Source organism: Rhamphochromis longiceps, linkage group LG6, assembly GCF_057381845.1.
Source record: "Rhamphochromis longiceps isolate RC_006_pf linkage group LG6, R_longiceps_female_GT1.1, whole genome shotgun sequence".
Classification (NCBI taxonomy): domain Eukaryota; kingdom Metazoa; phylum Chordata; class Actinopteri; order Cichliformes; family Cichlidae; genus Rhamphochromis; species Rhamphochromis longiceps.
The window spans coordinates 27,123,658-27,142,158 of NC_140562.1; the positions used below are offsets into that span (position 1 = coordinate 27,123,658).

General features: G+C 42.2%; 2 protein-coding genes across 2 annotated transcripts; both read right to left on the reverse strand.

Moving 5' to 3' along the window:
* Nucleotides 1-4,138: 4,138 nt before the first annotated feature.
* Nucleotides 4,139-17,554, reverse strand: hpf1 (histone PARylation factor 1). Its single transcript, XM_085409997.1, has 8 exons — nucleotides 17,450-17,554; nucleotides 16,420-16,603; nucleotides 15,451-15,637; nucleotides 15,141-15,239; nucleotides 7,259-7,412; nucleotides 6,817-6,904; nucleotides 4,811-4,983; nucleotides 4,139-4,466 (listed from the first exon to the last, which is right to left on the reverse strand). The coding sequence occupies exons 1-8, from the start codon at nucleotides 17,486-17,488 to the stop codon at nucleotides 4,332-4,334; spliced, it is 1,059 nt and encodes a 352-aa protein (XP_085266123.1). The 5' UTR covers nucleotides 17,489-17,554; the 3' UTR covers nucleotides 4,139-4,331.
* On the reverse strand, nucleotides 7,421-15,132 carry LOC146668140 (uncharacterized). The gene is made up of 2 exons (XM_085409996.1): nucleotides 13,566-15,132; nucleotides 7,421-13,528 (listed from the first exon to the last, which is right to left on the reverse strand). The coding sequence occupies exon 2, from the start codon at nucleotides 11,752-11,754 to the stop codon at nucleotides 9,259-9,261; it is 2,496 nt and encodes an 831-aa protein (XP_085266122.1). The 5' UTR covers nucleotides 11,755-13,528; nucleotides 13,566-15,132; the 3' UTR covers nucleotides 7,421-9,258.
* Nucleotides 17,555-18,501: the final 947 nt, after the last annotated feature.

The following is an 18,501-nucleotide window of genomic DNA, read 5'->3' on the forward strand; positions in this document are numbered from 1 at the left end:
CAATCTACCTTCAGTCTGTTTAATTTTCTACCTAAGTGATTCAAGCTGAGTATATTATTTAGAACTAAAATTTCAACCAAAGTAAAGTTAGCATTCTCATTTATTGTCATTATTAAATTAACATAACAGTAGTAGAAACATCTTCCAAAGAGATACTTTTTACTTTCTTACTTTGCGCATGTTTCATGTTTCAGTCTATACTTTTTCATTGTTAGTTGAGTTAAGAAGGTGAATCCGTACTTCAACTTTTACAACAATCAGTACTTGTACTTAAGCACAGAATGTCTGTACTTTTGTCACCTCTGTGGCAAAAGACAATACACTTCCAGGGAGGAGGAAGTCTTAAGCAGCATACCATAACTGTTAGAAGATAATCACACGGATGACTTCATGTTCATAAATTCAACCTGAGATTTTATCACTTTTGCCACTGTTAACAGCCTTAGAAACAAATAACACAAACATGTGCGTGTACTGGAGCACACAACTGATGCTTTCTGCTACTTAAATAGCGCTACACCTCTAGGTATAGTCACATTCAATAAGTACTCTAGACTATGAGGCCTCCCCAAACCAGTTATAGGTCACAGCCCAGTACTCAGACAACCAATTCACAATATTAACACACAAAGGGAAGGGGTGGTGAGCTCTGTGCTCATGTGGTCTGTGCTTATGTGCTTCAGGACTGGTGCTATAACAGCAGAATTACACAGTCACTGCTCACTACACTTAGGTGCCATGTCCACTTGGTGCTGGCCTATCTATCTGCCTCGCAAGCTAACGGTAGCCAATGTTACCACTGAACAACCTCACCAACCACAAAGGCCAGAGCTATATCCTGGACAGCAGCCTCAAACTAGCAGAGGAGCTCATACCTTCTTTGCTCAGTTTGAGACCACCCCTCCCCCACTTCCCCTGCCACCCACCTCACCCAGCACACACCCTTCTCCCTCCAGGAACACGAGGTCATGAGGAGGCTGAGAGCAGTGAACCCCAGGCGACCTGCTGGCCCCGACAGCATCCCAGGGGCTGTGGTTAAAGTTGGTTGAACGAACTGTCAGGGATCCTCATCAGGCTATTCAACCTCTCCCTGACTCATGCCACTGTTCCCAACTGTCTGAAGGCCTCCACTATCATACCCATCCTCAGAAGACTGGTATAGACAGCCTCAAAGACTTCATGGAGGCTGTCTATGAGCCTGAGCCATCTGGAGAACAGGAAGGTGGACTAAAGCTTCAAAACCATAATCCCAGAAATCCTCACCACCAAACTGGACTATTTTCAGATCCCCCACTTTCTCACCAACTGGCATCAGTCAGTCCGACTTGGCCCCACCTCTCCCCCTCACTGTCACTGAGCACCACGGCTCCCCACAGGGCTGCGTTCTCAGCCCCCTTACTGTACACTCTCTACAGATACGAGTGTAAACCAACCCACCCAACCAAACATCATCATCAAGCATGCCAATGACACCACTGTGATATAGATCAGACAGTGTACGGGGCAGAGGTAGAGAACTGGTGCTGAGGAAATAACCTGAAGTTGAACATTCTTAAAACAGGCCCGGGGTAATTAAATCATTGGCTGCCCACAGCCCAACCCTGCCCAACCACCTCACTAATCTGAGCCATGCTCTGAGTAACCCCCGCAACACTCAGGCCACTCATACATGGACTCTATTCAGATCAAGTCTTTACTTTGCATTAGTTCCAAGCACTTTGCAACTTGTTCTCTGTGTGCCTATTTTTGTATATATTTATCCTGTTTGCTATTTATTCCTGTCTACTATTTATATTTTCATCATCATCATCATTGTTTATTTATATAGCACTTTAAAAACACACAAGGCTGACCAAAGTGCTGAACAATAGAAACATAATAGATACCATAAGAATAATAAATACGATCAAATAAATAATATTTTATTGCACCACAGTTGGTGTGAAGCACCCAAAATTACATTATACATGTAAAATGACAATAAGCAGCAATATTCTGTTCAATCCTTTTCTAAAGGCAAGTCAAAAGAAATAACTAACCAAAATAAGTATACACAAGATGTGACCCCAAGAATACCAGGTGCAGCCTAACAAAGCAGTACAAACAAGCATTTGAAAACTTACTGGACCCCGATTTTTGTGCAGACAAGCTCCCATTCGATGCAACCCGCTTTAAAAGAATAACAAAAACAGGGAGACCACACCTAATCTTAGGAGGCAGTGGAGTGGTTTAATGAAATAAAGTAGTGAAACCAGAGATTTGTATGGGTAGTTATCAGGACATCAGTGTGTATACAGTGTGTGTGTGAGTGCAAAGACAGCGTATAAGTGTGTGCAGGTGAAAACAAAAGCGAAACCAAATGGCCAGGCAGCCAGCCAGCTAGTCAGTCAGGCTTCTGGAGGAGGAAACATACAGGCAACAAGGAACACAAGGTCAGTCCCATCACATTCCTTTCAGACCTTTCACATTTAAACCCATTTGGACCATTATATGGACCATGAGTTTGTTTGTTTGTTTGCAGCCTCTGTGAACCAGCATTGTGCACTTTAAATCAAACAGTCAATATGTGGCGTAAGTACAGATTTTTGAGGGGGTTAAACAAAAAAAATATATTGAACTAAGCTCCCCCTGGAAACACACATTGTTTATAGACTGAAAAGCAAACTAAAATTATTATAACTATCAGGATTGTTTTTAGTGTCAGGATGGAAATCACTTGCAGCCAACGACATCGACCATGGACATTACTAAATATTGTTTCCTTCCTTGATCTGCTAGTCCTTTACTGCAGCAGTTCAGCTGCTGCTTTTTTGTGTGTCTCTCTGTGTTCAGTTTTGTAGTTAATAACTGAAAAGTTTCCTCTGTTACGTCAAGTTCAGGTGACTGAATGATCTATTGAAGAATATCCATTTTTCTTCCTTGAATAAACTGTAGCGATGCCTCTTTGGACTTCAAAATTGAACAACTGCTCAATACAAGTCCAAAAGTTGGAATCAGCTCCAGATCTTCCATCTGCTTAGTTTTTCAGGAATTAACAAATAAGGAAACACACCCTGTGCATTATATGTATGCCTCTAAAAATGGCTCTGATGGACAGGGGGCAAATTACAAAATCATGCTGGTGTCAAAATATTTACAAACTGTAAATATGTCTGTTTACAGTCTGACTGTAGGTCCTTAAATCCAAATTAATGAATGCTCATTCTAAAAAGAGTTTTTATAAGTCTAGTGTACCAATGAAGCTTCACGACAAGAAAAAACATCAAAGCAGGAAGACGACAATGACACAGGCACCATAACCTTTGTAATGCACTTTAGATTTTGAAGATGTAACATACTCAGTGTAAGCTTGCCCAATTATTGACAAGTGAAATAAATGTTTTGAAATGTCTTGAAACAAAACAGCAACAGAGCAGTCTGTGCAGTCATCCAAATTTTTAATAAAGGCTGCGTTACTGTGGATGCAACCATTCCAATGCAACCACATGGGCTTCTTGTTGCATATTACTCTGCTGTAAAACGTTTGTTTGTAGAAAGGCTCTTGATATAATAGAGGCTTAAATAAAATATATCCAAATACCAGCCATTTTATGAACTGCATCTAATCAGAAATGGGAAATGAATGAGGTGGCTCAGGCCTGGTTTTAGGGGGTTTTCTGGCGTTTCCAGTATGCTAAAACTGGAAACTTTCTTATTGTTACAGTTTTTCTCCTCATATCCTGAAAGACTAATGAAAAGACAGGAAAGGATCAATCCCTTTCTATATGCCAAAACATTCATCAACAGAAATGTCAGTTACCAAATACATCCTATGTACAGTATGGAAAATGATGACTCAATATATGAATGATGGGAAGTCGTTCCCAGAATCTTACCGTGCTGCTCATTTATGAACTCCCATACACAACACTGCCCTCTATTTCCACTCTATGGTATTACACCACCTTAAACGCATTGTTCCATCAGATTGCCTGCAGTCTGATCAACACCAGTCCACCTTGATGATCTAAACTCAAGGCAAAAATTATGATGACTGCACAATTCAACTGTAAAGTGAGGTGGACTTTGGCTCAGATTAGGCTGGACACAAAAATCAAACAGGTTAAAAAAAAGAAAAAGAAAAAAAAAAGTAGAAATATATATTTAAAAAAAGCTTTATTGAACAGCTACCTTTTACAAACAAGACATCACTAAACTGTTTCCAGTTAGTGACAGCAGCACAAATCCACCAAAAATATCAGCAATGACAAACAACAGAAGACAAGAACACATGGTGGGAAAGTTTATAAAGAGCCAGAACAGAAATGTACTTCTGAATAATTTTTTTTGTTTTAATGTGGAGAGAGTTGGTCTATGTTGTCATGGATACGACTTGACAGATGGGTCTCCAAAATTTCCCCAAACAAGTTCCTTTTCAGTAAGTTGTAAGCCATGGGCAAAAGTTGCTTGATAACCTTGTGGAAGTACTGTAAGAGAGAGAGAGAAAATCAAAGAGAAATGATTTATATCCCCAAAAACCCAGTCCTTAAAAAGTTTTGAAAATTCAGTTCTTTGTATGGACCAAAGCATTAGTTCCCAACTTATGTTTATTCTATTTAACTTAAATGTATGTGCAACATTAAACCACTAATAGTTCTAGTATAGCCACTGTTGTGTTTTGTTTTAAATATGTCAAAGAATTAAAACTATCCCATTTTAAATAAGAAATAAGTCGAAAAGAAAAGTTCTTTTTATTTCATAAGTCATCTCAGAAATCACATCAAATCCAAGAAAGATGATTGCTGAAGAAGCAGTGACTTAGTATACTCACATGAGATCCATAACAGAAGAGGTCTATTCCCAGTTCATAACCCATGCCATAATCGCACTCGTCATTAGCAAACTGAACAAATGTTATCATTTCCTGGATCGGTCCAAAAGCTTTGACGCGTTCTTCATCAGTCCGTGCTTCAACAATGGCTTTACAAATTTTCTTGAGACCAGCTGGGACACAAGGGAAAAAACAAATTTGTTAAGGAGCGGAGACAAAAAAAAATAAAAAAAAAAATCTCTGCAATCTCCAAAAGTTGATTCTGTTCATCTGGAGGTAGCGTTTTCAGTGGGAGAAACGTTTTGTCACTCATCCAAGTGACTTCTTCAGTCTCAGCTGACTGCAGGTTTCCCCAATCTTATAATCGTATGAGTTCCGGTCAATAGCATTGTCTCTTCACTTGCATCCCAGTCACGGAAGCGTTGGAGGTAGTTCGTAAGAGATTACAGGATGACCCCAACCTCAGCAACAGGACCACTCTCAGCACTAACCAAGTGTGTTTGCTGTTGGAACTGTATCTTCATTCCACCTATTTCACATACAAGGGTCAGTTCTACAGGCAGAAACATGGGTGTGCCATGGGCTCCCCAATTTCACCCATCGTGGCCAATTTGTACACGGAAGAAGTGGAAAAGAGGGCTTTGTTATCCTACCCTGGAACACCACCAAGTCATTGGTTCAGGTATGTGGATGACACCTGGACGAAAATCAAATCTCAGGACGTACCACAACTCACGAATCACATTAACTTGGTGGACCGACACATCAAATTTACCAGGGAGGATATGAAAAGTGGCAGGTTAGCCTTCTTAGACTGTGAGATTTCCATCAGTAATGGGGAACATCTAAAAGCTGAAACCTACGCATACAGATCAGTATTTAAGGTTTGACGCTCATCATCCACTGGAGCATAAACTGGTTGTCATCAGGACGCCAACACCATCCCCACAGACACAGCGGACAGGGAAGCAGAAGAACATCACATCAAGAAGGCCCTGAGTAAATGGGGTTATCCCAGCTGGACTTTTGTCAAAGCTGGAAAGGCGCCTAAAGAAAGTTCCAGCCGATCCAGGAGAGAAGGACAACCGCTGACTAAGCAAAAACCTGTAGTGATCCCATGTGTCAGGAGTTGAGACACATTTTTTCTAAACATCGTGTCTCTGTGGCTTTTAAACCCCAAAACATGCTGCGCCAAAAATTGGTCCACCCCAAGGATCTGGTCGCTCGACACAAACAGAGTAACATAGTGTACGCTGTTAAGTGCCAGGAGGATTGCCAGGATTTATACATCAGGGAAACCAAACAACCTTTGGCAAAGCGGATGGCACAACACAGCCTCATTAGACCAGGACTGCAGTATTCCCACCTACAGGGTGGACACTCTTTCAATGATGAGGATGTACACATCCTGGAAAGGGAAGAACGCTGGTTTGAGCGCAGAGTCAATGAGGCCATTTACATGAAAAGGGAAAGACCATCTCTGAATAGAGGAGGGTGCTTAAGGGTACATCTTTCGCCATCTTACAATGCTGTGATTGCAGCCATTCCCCAACTCTGTGTGAATGGTACTCATGGCCATTGATCAGTGATCTTTGATCAGTGGTTGTTGATCAATGGTCATGAGAATTTGCATAATCAAGATGAAGGAACTGACCTCCCAGTCCATTTTTCCTTCAGTGGGCTGGTTTCAGTGATTATGCAAATGTTCTAGTTACAGTATAAGATTGGGGAAACTTGCAGTCAGTTGAGACTGAAGAAGTCACTTGGATGAGTGACGAAACGTTTCTCCCACTGAAAACGCTACATCCACATGAACAGAATCAACTTTTGGAGATTTACTTACCTGGATGATTGAGAATGCATCAAGACATCTCTGCAATCTATATAACCAGCTTATTTCACAGAAGCTAAATTCCTTTATCAAAATTTGTTTACCTCACCAATGAATAAACAAAAGACAAATGGAAAAAACTGGTGTTAAAACAACTTTAAATTTGTAAACTCACCATCTGTTTCTGGAAGTTCCCTGTATCCAACATCATTCTTGTCTACAGGTACAACAATGCCCGCGCCGTGGAATGTCTTTGTTACGACCTATAGTGTGTAAAAAGTTTTCAAGCATCAACTTTAAGAACACTTTTTTTTTTCATATCTATACATTTAATGCTTTTCAAGCAGCATTACTGTCTTGTAAATGTGGAACAGTCAGAGCTACCAGAACTTTTTCTGTAAATGAAATTGGACTTGATCTTTTATTAAGATGTCTCGGGGATTAAATGTGTACATCAATGTCTTTAAAGAAGAAAGTGCAGTTTCACTCATCCGGTCCACTTAAGATCAAAGTCGGCTATATGCGACCCTAAATGCAAAATGAGTTTGACATCCCTGATTTAATGGGTATTACAAGAGAGGTCTTGGTAATTTTTTTTGTTGGCGTGTCCATTTTACCTTCTTGTCTCTCTGCTTCATGTCTTTGGTCTTCTGCTCCAGAGAAAAGCCCAGAGTCTGTGCTTTGTCTCTCAGCTTTGCCTCCAAGGTTTCCAATGCCTCATCCCCAGTTTTCTTACTGCCCCTCTCTTTCCTCTTCCTCAGCAGATACAGGCTGATGGAAGTAAGAACAGCAAATTACAAGACAAAAAGAAGTGATGACAGAAAATTTCATGCAGTAATGTACCTCCACTCTCACACATGAAATAAAAGGAGGAAGGACAAGAGGGCATATTATGAAAAGTTAAGGATCACCCAATTTGACTGTTTATTTCTGTAAGCATCAAGTTATTGATGGAATTTTAAGTGGCCAACAAACAAATAAACCACAACATTAAAGCCACCACTTTAATACTCTACAATTTCCCCTTGTGCTGAGACCACACCTCAGTGGGTCAGAGCTGTTGAGGGGTGGACTCAACACAAGACCTCAGAAGGCGTTTTGTGGTATCAAGCATCAACAGATTAGCACGACTTCCTTTAAGTCTCCATGCACTCGAGTTTTTTCCCAACACATTCAGATGCTCAATCAGGCAGACACAGAAACTCAGCAAGTCAACTTAAAACCTTAAAGCTTTTTTCATATTCCTCAAAACATTCCTGAACAGTTTTTGCAGTTAAATGTGGTGCATTATTCTACTATTGTTCCCATGAAAGTTTATTTGTGGTCTGAAGGTTTAGGTGGGTGATATGCATCAAAATAACAACATCCACATAAATACACTTTTAGTAATGTAAGAGTTCAGCAAAGGTACCCTGACTGATCTACAGCTACAAAACCCAAACACAACAGGATGCAACGCACTGATGATTCTTTCAACTTTCTGATAGTGCTGGATGATAAAACGATTACAATATTATTTCGAGAAAATTTTTTTTTAAGACCATGATAATAAATGTAGGCTTTACAATTTGATCAGACAGACAATACAAGTAGCTTGTTTAATAATAATAAATAAATAATAGCTTGTTTATATTATGCTAACGTAGCTGTGTCGCTAGCGGTCACACAGCACATCATTATATACCAGCTAGCCCAACTTCAGTAACCCTACAAACGTTACTGCTGTTTAGTTTTCTGTCTTCATTTATGCTGGAAGTGATAACAGAGCTGTACGTTTTAATTTGTTTCCAAAACCCCGCAGTCAGGACATGCTATATTGTATTTAGATAGAAGCTAGCGAGCTAACTCCCTGCTAACTTCTAACTCCTTTAAATGTCATAAATTCCGTTTTCATGGATGCCTGGATGTTAAACTCAATAGTTACACCTGGTAGAGCAGAACGCTGATCATTTTATTAAAGATGAAAGACTTTAGACAGTTTTTCAACTCTCAGTAATGCCATAGTGATCGTTTGATATATGGACCTGCAGCGGAGTTTAGACCCAGACACGGCTAGTGACGTCAGACTGAACAACCGGATAGCCTATCAGACAGTATTGTAGGGTTGGCATAACGCCACAGCAGTCAATCATAGTCAAATCAAATTCAAATTTTATTTGTCACGTACACAGTCATACACAGTACGATATGTAGTGAAATGCTTGGACAACTGCTCGTGACCTAAAGAAAACAAAAAAAGGAAAGGCTATGAATAAGATAGGAAATAAATATGAAAAATTAAAAAGGGTAAATTTAACTAGGAAGGAATAAAATATAAATTAAGGTTAAAAATGAAATAACTGTACAACACAAATTAGAATGAAGGGTAAATTTAACTGGGAAGAATAAGATAAAATATATAAATTAAAGTTGAAAATAAAATAACTGTACAACAAAATACACAATACACAATATAGAACTATATAAGAATGTATGAAGAAATCTAAATATAAATAAATATATACACAATAACAGCAGCTGTATAAGTATTAACTGGAAATGAAGAATATAGTGACCAGTGTTGTGCAAAAACAATGTCCAGAAAGTCCAGTGTGTGTGTAAGAACCATATGTGTGGGTCAGTACTGTGTGGTGGTGTGATTGAGAGACCGTATCGCCTGCGGGAAGAAGCTCCTCCTCAGTCTCTCTGTGTTGGTCTTCAGGGAGCGGAATCGCTTTCCTGACCTCAACAGAGAGAACAGTCTGTTGTTGGGATGGCTGAGGTCCTTCACGATCTTCCTGGCCTTGGTCCGGCACCGCCTGCTGTAGATTGAGTGCAGGTCAGGGAGCTCGGAGCGGATGGTGCGCTCAGCTGACCGCACAACCCTCTGTAGAGCTCGTCTGTCCTGCATGGTGCTGTTCCCGAACCAGGTTAAGATGTTTCCCGCCAGGATGCTCTCTATGGTGCACGAGTAAAAGTTCCTGAGCACCTTGGAGGGCAGTTGGAAGTCTCTCAAGCGTCTGAGGTGGTAGAGACACTGTCGGGCCTTTTTCACCACGGTGTTGATGTGACAGGACCATGACAGGTCCTGCGTGATGTGAACTCCGAGGTATTTGAAGCTGTCCACTCTCTCCACTGGGCACTCGTTGATGACGGGGGTCTGGTAGTTCCTCTCCTGCTTAGTGCTGAAGTCCACTATCAGCTCCTTTGTCTTACTGACGTTTAGAAGGAGGTTGTTCCTCTGGCACCAGTTCTCCAGATTCCTAATCTCCTTCACGTAGGCCGTCTCGTTGTTATCAGAGATCAGGCCCACCACGACGGTGTCGTCAGCAAACTTGATGATGGTGGTGGAGCTGGTAGTGGCCACACAGTCATATGTGTACAAAGAGTACAGCAGGGGGCTCAGAACACACCCCTGGGGGGCTCCAGTGCTGAGAGTGGTGGAGGCTGAGACATGTCCGCCCATCCTTACTGCCTGTGGTCTGCCAGTTAGGAAGTTGGAGATCCACTGACCCATAGATGAGCTGAGTCCCAGATGCTCCAGCTTGGTGGTGAGTGTGGAGGGAATTATGGTATTAAATGCAGAGCTGTAGTCTATGAAGAGCATTTTAACATAATTCCCCCTTCTAGTGTCCAAGTGAGTGAGTGATGTGTGGAGGAGATGAGAGATGGCATCGTCTGTGGAACGATTTGGACGGTAAGCGAACTGTAGTGGGTCCAGTGTGTCTGGTAGTGAAGAAATGATGAAGTCTCTGACCAGGCGTTCAAAGCACTTCATCACTACTGAGGTGAGGGCTACAGGGCGATAGTCATTGAGAGAAGCAGGGTGGGGTTTCTTCGGGACAGGAACAATGATGGACTCTTTGAAGCATGTGGGGATCACCGACTGAGATAAAGAGATGTTGAATATCTCAGTGAACACAGGAGCTAGCTGGTATGCGCAGTCTCTTAGGATACGACCTGGGATGCCGTCTGGCCCTGCTGCTTTCCTGGTGTTCACTCTCTTGAAGGCTCTCCTTACTTCATGCTCGGAGATGACGAGCACGTTTCCGGTGCTGGCAGTATCTTCCTGTCTGCAGCCGTTAGCGCCGCTAACACTAGCATTGTTGGAGACCTTAGCTGCAGCCTCGAAGCGAGCATAGAAAGTGTTCAGCTCGTCTGCCAAAGTCACGGCCGCGTTCGTCATACCGGTTGTTGGTGCTTTATAGTCCGTTATTGTCCTTAGTCCCCGCCACAGGCTCCTAGAGTCACTCTGTTGGAGTTGTGACTCTAGTTTCCTCCCGTAGCGCTGCTTCGCCTCTTTCACCGCCCTCCGCACGTTATATGACGTGGCTTTGTACGGGTCCATGTCCCCCGTCATGAGTCCCGTGTTGTAGGCAGCGGTGCGGGATCTCAGAGCGTCGCGGATGGTTTTATCCACCCACGGCTTCTGGTTGGGAAACGTTGTGATAGTCTTTGTCTCCACGGTATCATCCGCTAGTTTCCCGATGAATCCCACAACCGCTTCCGTAAACACGTTGACGTCATCGTCGGAGCTGTTTCTGAACATGCCCCAGTCTGCGTCATCGAGTGCGTCCTGTAACGCGGCCACCGATTGATCCGTCCAGCGCGCGACCTTCCTCTGAACCGGAACTTCCTGTTTCAGCCTTTGTTTGTATTTTGGCATGAGGAAGATGGCGGCGTGATCAGATTTGCCAAACGGGGGGCGGGATTGTGCCTTGTAGCCGTCCTTGACCGTAGTGTAGCAGTGGTCCAGTGTCCTTTCACCCCTGGTGGGGCAGGTGATGTGTTGATAAAAGTTCGGCGCTGCGCGTTTGAGGTTGGCGCTATTAAAGTCCCCCGTCACAATAAGCGCAGCGTCCCGGTGTTGTGTCTGGTGCTGTGTGAGTGCCTCATGCAGCTCGCATAAGGCGGTGACCGTGTCCGCTTGTGGTGGAATATAAACGGCACTTACAATGACCGATGTAAATTCCCGAGGTAGATAAAAAGGACGACACATGATGGACAGTAGTTCCAGATTTGGTGTGCAGGAGCGTGTGAGAGGAACAACGTTCGCACTGTTGCACCAGTTGTTGTTCACCATTAAACACACGCCGCCTCCCCTTGACTTCCCCGAGTCCCGTGTCCTGTCCATGCGGTGAACCGAGAAGAACTCGGCCGGCTGGATGGCGTGGTCCGGCACCGCTGGGTTCAGCCATGTCTCGGTGAAGCAGAGGAGATTGCAGTCCCGAATGTCTCTCTGGAACTTTATCCTGGCCCTGAGGTCGTCAAGCTTGTTCTCCAGTGACTGGACGTTGGCGAGCAGGATGCTAGGCAGAGGTGTGCGGTGTGCACGAGCTCTCAGCCTGTTCCTGACGCCGGCTCGCTTCCCTCTAGGCCGCCGCCGCTTCCCTTTGTTCTCCCTCGAGATCTCACTCGGCCAGCTCGGATCCGGAGTTAAAAACTTCGAATTGTGAGTACATTGTATACCAATAGAAACAAGAGTGTCACTGTCATACCTAATGTACCCAATGGTGATGATTTTGCCGATTTAGAAACGCTGAAAACTAACTTAAAAAACAAAGACAAAGAAAAAGTGGTCGGAGCAGTCGTGACGGCAGCCGACCTCACCGGCGCCATCTTAATCACTCACTGACGTCAGACTGAACAACCGGATAGCCTATCAGACAGTATTGTAGGGTTGGCATAACGCCACAGCAGTCAATCATAGTCAACATGTTGCCCATTCCCTCAGAAGACGAAAAAAATAATGTAAACATTACTTGCAAGGACTTGTGAAAAACATGTCAGGCAACTAAGATGTCCTTGTGAGCAGTAAATAAAGACGACGATTGTACCGCATTTTGATCCGGGACGTAATCTGCATGAAAACAAGTGCTCACTCTTCCTGCTCAACAAATGACAAGGGCGGAGCCTTATACCACGTGATACAGAAGCTGGCTGCTAAAATTAGCAGGGAAAAAACAACGGAGAGCACATGAGAAAGTGACAGGAGAAAATCCGTCCCGGTCAACCACCCAAACATCAATAACGGGAACCTTATACAGCGCTTCACGTCGAACTCCCGCAGGCACAAAGAAATTACGGAGGCTATCACTTATCACCTGACCAAAGATATGGCTCCATCAACACTGTGCAAAACGAGGGATTTAGGAAAATGATCAACACCCTAGACAAACGCTACACAGTGCCGTCCTGCAACTATTTTTCTATTGTTGCACTACCTGCTCTATACCAGTGTTGCCAACTCCTCAGTAAGGAAAGTCGCTATTGGCTGTCCTAAAAGTCGCTAGAAGTCGTTAAATGACGTCATCGCCTAATTTGCATAATTGGTCATGCTAATATAACTGTAACCTACGTTGTTGGAGAGAGAAATAACATCATGGAAGAGACATAAAGTGAGTAAAGAACGTTCTAAATGCATTTAGAATTTATTTATAACTACAAATTAAATTTATTTTAGCAATTATTGTTTTTTTTTTAATGTCACAATTCCAACCCTGTTCCTTTATCCGGGCTTGTACCGGCAAAAGTGACCCGAAATAGGCACTCTGGTGGAGTTACTGTGTGTGTGTGTGTGTGTGTATAAGTAGTTTTAAACCTCGTGATCCACAAAAAAGCACAACAGTAAAAGAAGAACTGACTGCGATACAGTCAGTGCGAGAGCAGCGGCTTCGCTCATGCGCTATTCATTTGCAGTTCGGACGCACAGGTGTGAACATCTTCTGCCCTGATAGAAGCTGGGGGGGACTATTCTCCGCCCGTGAGCGCTTTGGAACGGGTGAGATGCCCACGGCAGCACCCGCTGCTTGTTGAGAGTAAAAGCGATACGCGCTTTCACTTCAAAAAGTCGTCATAAATAGGTCTCCAATAACACCAGAAAAAGTCGCCAGATTTGTCGCTAGTCGCTTTTTAGAAAAAAAGTCGCCAAGGGGGTCTGAAAACTCGCTAAATATAGCGACAATGTCGCTAATGCTGGGCTTACACTGTGCGATTTTTGGCCCATTTTGAGCAGATTTTTGAGTCGTGCGACCGTTTTGGCGATCGGCCCGATTTTGGCCTTCATCGTGCGTCGTGCATCGTGTAGTATACGTGGGGTAACGAGAAGCGATTGACACCTCACGACCAGCTCCCGATCATCAATCGCTTGGTCGAGAGGATTTCAAACCTGTTTGAAATCCTCGCGACCGTCGTGAGGGTGTCGCCGCAGTTTCTCACACTGCGCACGCGCAAACACAAATGTCAGCGAAAAAGACGGCGCAGCACGGCAGTGCAGCGTGTGATCTGGACACAAGCGATGGAGGCACAACTTGTAGAACTATGGCAAGCTCATCCGAGCCTTTTCGATGTGGCCTCACAAAATTATCACGACCACAACAACCGTGAAAATAGTTGGATCTACACTGCTGCTCAATCACAGCTGCCTGGTCAATGTTTTTCATTAGCAATTTAGCAAAGTTGATGGTGGTGGTGTGCGTGTCTGTGTGAGTGAAAGACAGAGAGGGAGAGCGAGCAACAGAATTTCTCTTATAACCTTCATTTTATGGACGCACAGTGTGAGCACTCGGGTCGCATCAGAGCATCGGGCCGTATAGTGTGAGACCTGCATCGTGACCTATGAACTTCTAACCCCTGCGAGTCAACCGTACAGTTTGAGCAGGAGCTGAATCGCGCGACTGAAAAAAATCGCAGTGTCTGCCCAGCTTAAGTTGGCAACACTGCTCTATACACGCAGTGTCGAGCAACGGTGGAGACGGAATTTCAAGCAGTACAACATTTTGCAGCAACAACAAAATGTGAGACATTTGTTGTTTTTATGTTTATTTATTGTTTTTATGTTCAGTCTCAACTGTTGCGAAGTTGATGTGCAGTTAATAAGTGCAATAAATATTTATACTGGAAAAGAAAATCGTGAGATAATCGTGATCTCAATTCTAAGCCAAAATAATCGTGATTCTCATTTTATGCAAAATCGTGCAGCCCTAAATAATACCATTCAAACAAGCATGATGGAATAGTGGAAAGTCCACGCAACAGGTTTTCCTACAAAGAGTCTTCTTGCTTAGCGTTAAATCTGTATCCCTGCCATCAGTTCACCAGAAACTGAAATTGTTCAGTAAAGAAAAAAAAAAATTGTGATTGTTTTTTTTTTTTTAATCCATATTGCCCAGATCTACCTTCCAGTACAGCTGATACTAAGCTCTTCCTGATTTTCCTGAACATAAAAAAAAACAGTTTTCATTTCTCCTGCTTTGGAGGCTGTGACCTTGTTGCTTTTTCAGCATTTGTCCCCCTTCAGATCACTTTTAGAACCTGTTAAACAGTACATACCTAAACACTACATTTAAAAAAACAAAACAGTTTATTGTGAAATGTGATGTGGGAAATAAAACCACCACCATCAGTGGTCACTAATGCACAAGGACTTTTTTTTGTTCTTGTGCCAAGAATTTGTTTCTTAAGCTGGAAGTTGGATTATATAAAGTGATATAAGGTGAGTTTGTGGTGGTTAACACTCACTGGACTGCAGCAAACACGTTGTCCCCCATCTGTGTTATAGTACAGCCCTTCTTGGCTTCATTTTCCCCAACAAACGAAGGGAGGGAGTCTGGAGTATCTCTGGCGGAACAATGAAATTCAGTAAAACAAAGCAACAACAAAATCAGAACCACTTGTGCTCATGTACATATTGTTATCACTATTTTCATATTATTACACACGATGCTCTCTATCTTCTCGGTAGAGCAAATGTTGGAAGCAGCCTTTGGTGGAAGCTACAAGATTCTAATAAAAGCCGATAGTCACACACTTCAGATCTTATGTTCTATACCTGTAGTAACCAATGTGATGCTGGCTGTTCTCACACCCTGCGAGTATGGTCTGAAACTCTGGTGGGTCATAAAAATATCGCCAGTGAAGGTGGAAGTTCGGCTGGGAATTCTTGGAGTTTTTGTGAGCTCCTGCCAAAATATCAAATGGTCCAACTAGCTGCAATCCCAGCGAGTCTTTCAGAGCACCTACAGAGAGTGACAATATATTGATACAGAAACGAGCTGACACAGAAGCATTACTTAAGTGCAAATTATTGATGAAATATTTTACTAAATAGACACACTGTTTTGTAGCACATATCTTATACACCACATAAGTATCTGAGATGGAGATTTTTCACTTAATGATAAAATGAATCATCTGCACTGCTCAAAAAAACCTTGATAAATGAAATAAACTTAAATCTGAGAACAAAACAACACTCAGTGGAAACAAATCATCCACTGTTTTAGGGCTGGATTCAAAAATAACAAAAAAAAAAAAAAAAAAAAATCAAAGATAAAATTGTTCAGGTGTTCAGTATATTTGACATTTTATAGATGAAATGATCATTGACTGTCAGCTGCTGTACTCTACTGCAGTGTGTACACTACCACTCACCGCAGCACCTTCAAGAACATCTGCTTTTAGCTAGCTGTTACACTGGCCTTTAAAGCACCGTACAGTACTACAGTATTACAGACGTGATGCTTCTGTCTTCTACTGTGTCATCTGTTTCACACCTGTATTACAGCTCCTAAGTTCATTACAACGATTGAGCATCTAATAGCTAAAAAACAGGTTCTGAATTTCATGTTTAAGTATAATAGGAGATCTGTTCATTTTGAAGTCCTTAACCACCGACTGTCACGTGGAATTTTTTTTTGCTTTGAATTACCTCGTCTTTAATGTTCTATTAGACTGAAATACTAAGCAGTATTAAATTCAGCGGTTCCACCCTATGAAGTCTAGTACCACATCATCATACCACAGGGGTTGTCAGTGCAAAGCTCGCTGCAGAATTCCCAGAAGTGGTACAGATCTTCTGGCATTTGAAAACTGTATAACTGCATCAGCTCATCACGTTGCTCCGATTTCACTCCCGATGGCAGCACATCATTGGATTCTTCACTTCGAGCTTTCTTCACCTCTCCATTATTTGTGCCTTTTTCCTAAAGACATGAAAAGCAGGGGAACTCCTGAGCAATACTGCATAGTAAGTTGCCTATTTATGTATTATATCAAGCTCCAAATATCTCATTTTGATTCAGCAGGTTGACAGTAAAACATATCGTGGATACATTGAACCAACCACTATATTATTATAAAAAGAAGCCATCCATCCATCCAAAAAAAAAAAAAAAAAAATCGATAAAGGTTATTCAAAACACTTCTATAATAATCATTGAGCATCATGGTCTCCACAGAAGTAGGTCAATATTTACTGCGTGAGAAATAATGCATCGACCTCGCATCAGCACTAGTGTACAATAAGTACAGCTGTGTCCACTGCCTTGGACTCTGTACCCTGCAGTGGCGTGTACAATACGAGTAGGGATCGAAATCTTTTCCAATAGTTGCTCGCAACCTTAGCAAAACGATTTTATGGGGCCATTTATTGGTGTTTAATGGATAAAGGCACCAATCAATGAAGACACCCACAGTGCGCTTGCTGATGCCACACTACACAATCAGTGAATGGGAACGACGCACGGATATTTCCTAGCTAGCATAAAGGTCCAGTTATGGTGCAGTGCTTTCCATTTAATCAAAGCCCAAGACCCCATTCAGGTATGTGCTGTTAGCATCGCTGAACAAGCTGCTTTGTGGGACCAGCCTGCAGAGCTGCTGCCATGTTGTCCACTGCTGCTCGGTCAGGCTGCTAAACACTTCTTCACACCGACTTTAACGGCAGCTGCTCTGCTGCACACAGAGCACGGCGTCTCGTTTGGTAAGGCTGCTGTTTTAAACGCATATTCCTGCACCAAACACAGCAGGTCAAAACAAAGCGTATTTACCTGAACGGCTTTGTGTTTTCTTTTTGCGCGCCCTGTCATTTTATCCCTCTTTTTCTCCGTTGAAGTCTTCTTCTGCCAGTCAGCGTCGAGCCGTCGGCAGCAACAGCGCCCTGTTTAAGAGCACCAGTGCCACCCACAGGCCTGGAATGCAAACGTCCATTCCCCTAAATAATCCAGGTAACAATAAAACAACGCTACTACTACTACTACTACTATTACTACTACTACTACTAATAATAATAATAAATTGGCTTACTATACACTCATCTGCCCCTTTTGCCTCTACAGTTCAGCTAAATAACTACTTACTATTAACAAGGTTATGCAAATCATATAGAAGGTATGTGACAATACTTTGAACATTTTAGGCTGGATAATTATTTAAAATGCATGCTGTATATGTGTGGTGAACAATATCTTTATTGCTCAGTTTCAGATGGTGGAAATAACATTAGTTGTTATCAGTTCTGCTAAATTTCAAGATAACCTTGTAAGTCAGAGCCAATAAAGGGGAACAATTAATAGAATTAGCACAGGGTCAAAGTGCTCCAAAGAGCCATTATGGAAAGAAAGTCAAATCAGATAAAAAAAAAAAATATGTAGATGTCAGTAATCTAATAAAATAAATAGTTGAATACAAGTTCACAAAATTGATTATGTTATAGATCACTGTACTAATTTGATGGTATGTGGAAAGGAAGCAGTACATTTAAAATACTTATGCATTTGAAAATCTGGATACAGGTCTTACGAAACTCAGTGTAGCACAGATAAAAATACAAATACAGATATGGTGTGCAAATAATCAAAGTCATTTTTCAGACTTTCAAAGCTTCACTGCTAAATAAACAGATTAATGTAGGCTCAATGTGAAGGCAGAGCAGTCCATCCCCTAACCTAACACTCCATACAGAGAGAACATAAATGTGAATGTAGCTTTTAATGTAAAGTACTTTGAGAAGCTATTTAGTACATCTTTACATACAGTAAATGCATTTAATTTGCTATTATATATGTGGCACAATAAGTTGTTTGCCATACAAGTGCAGGAA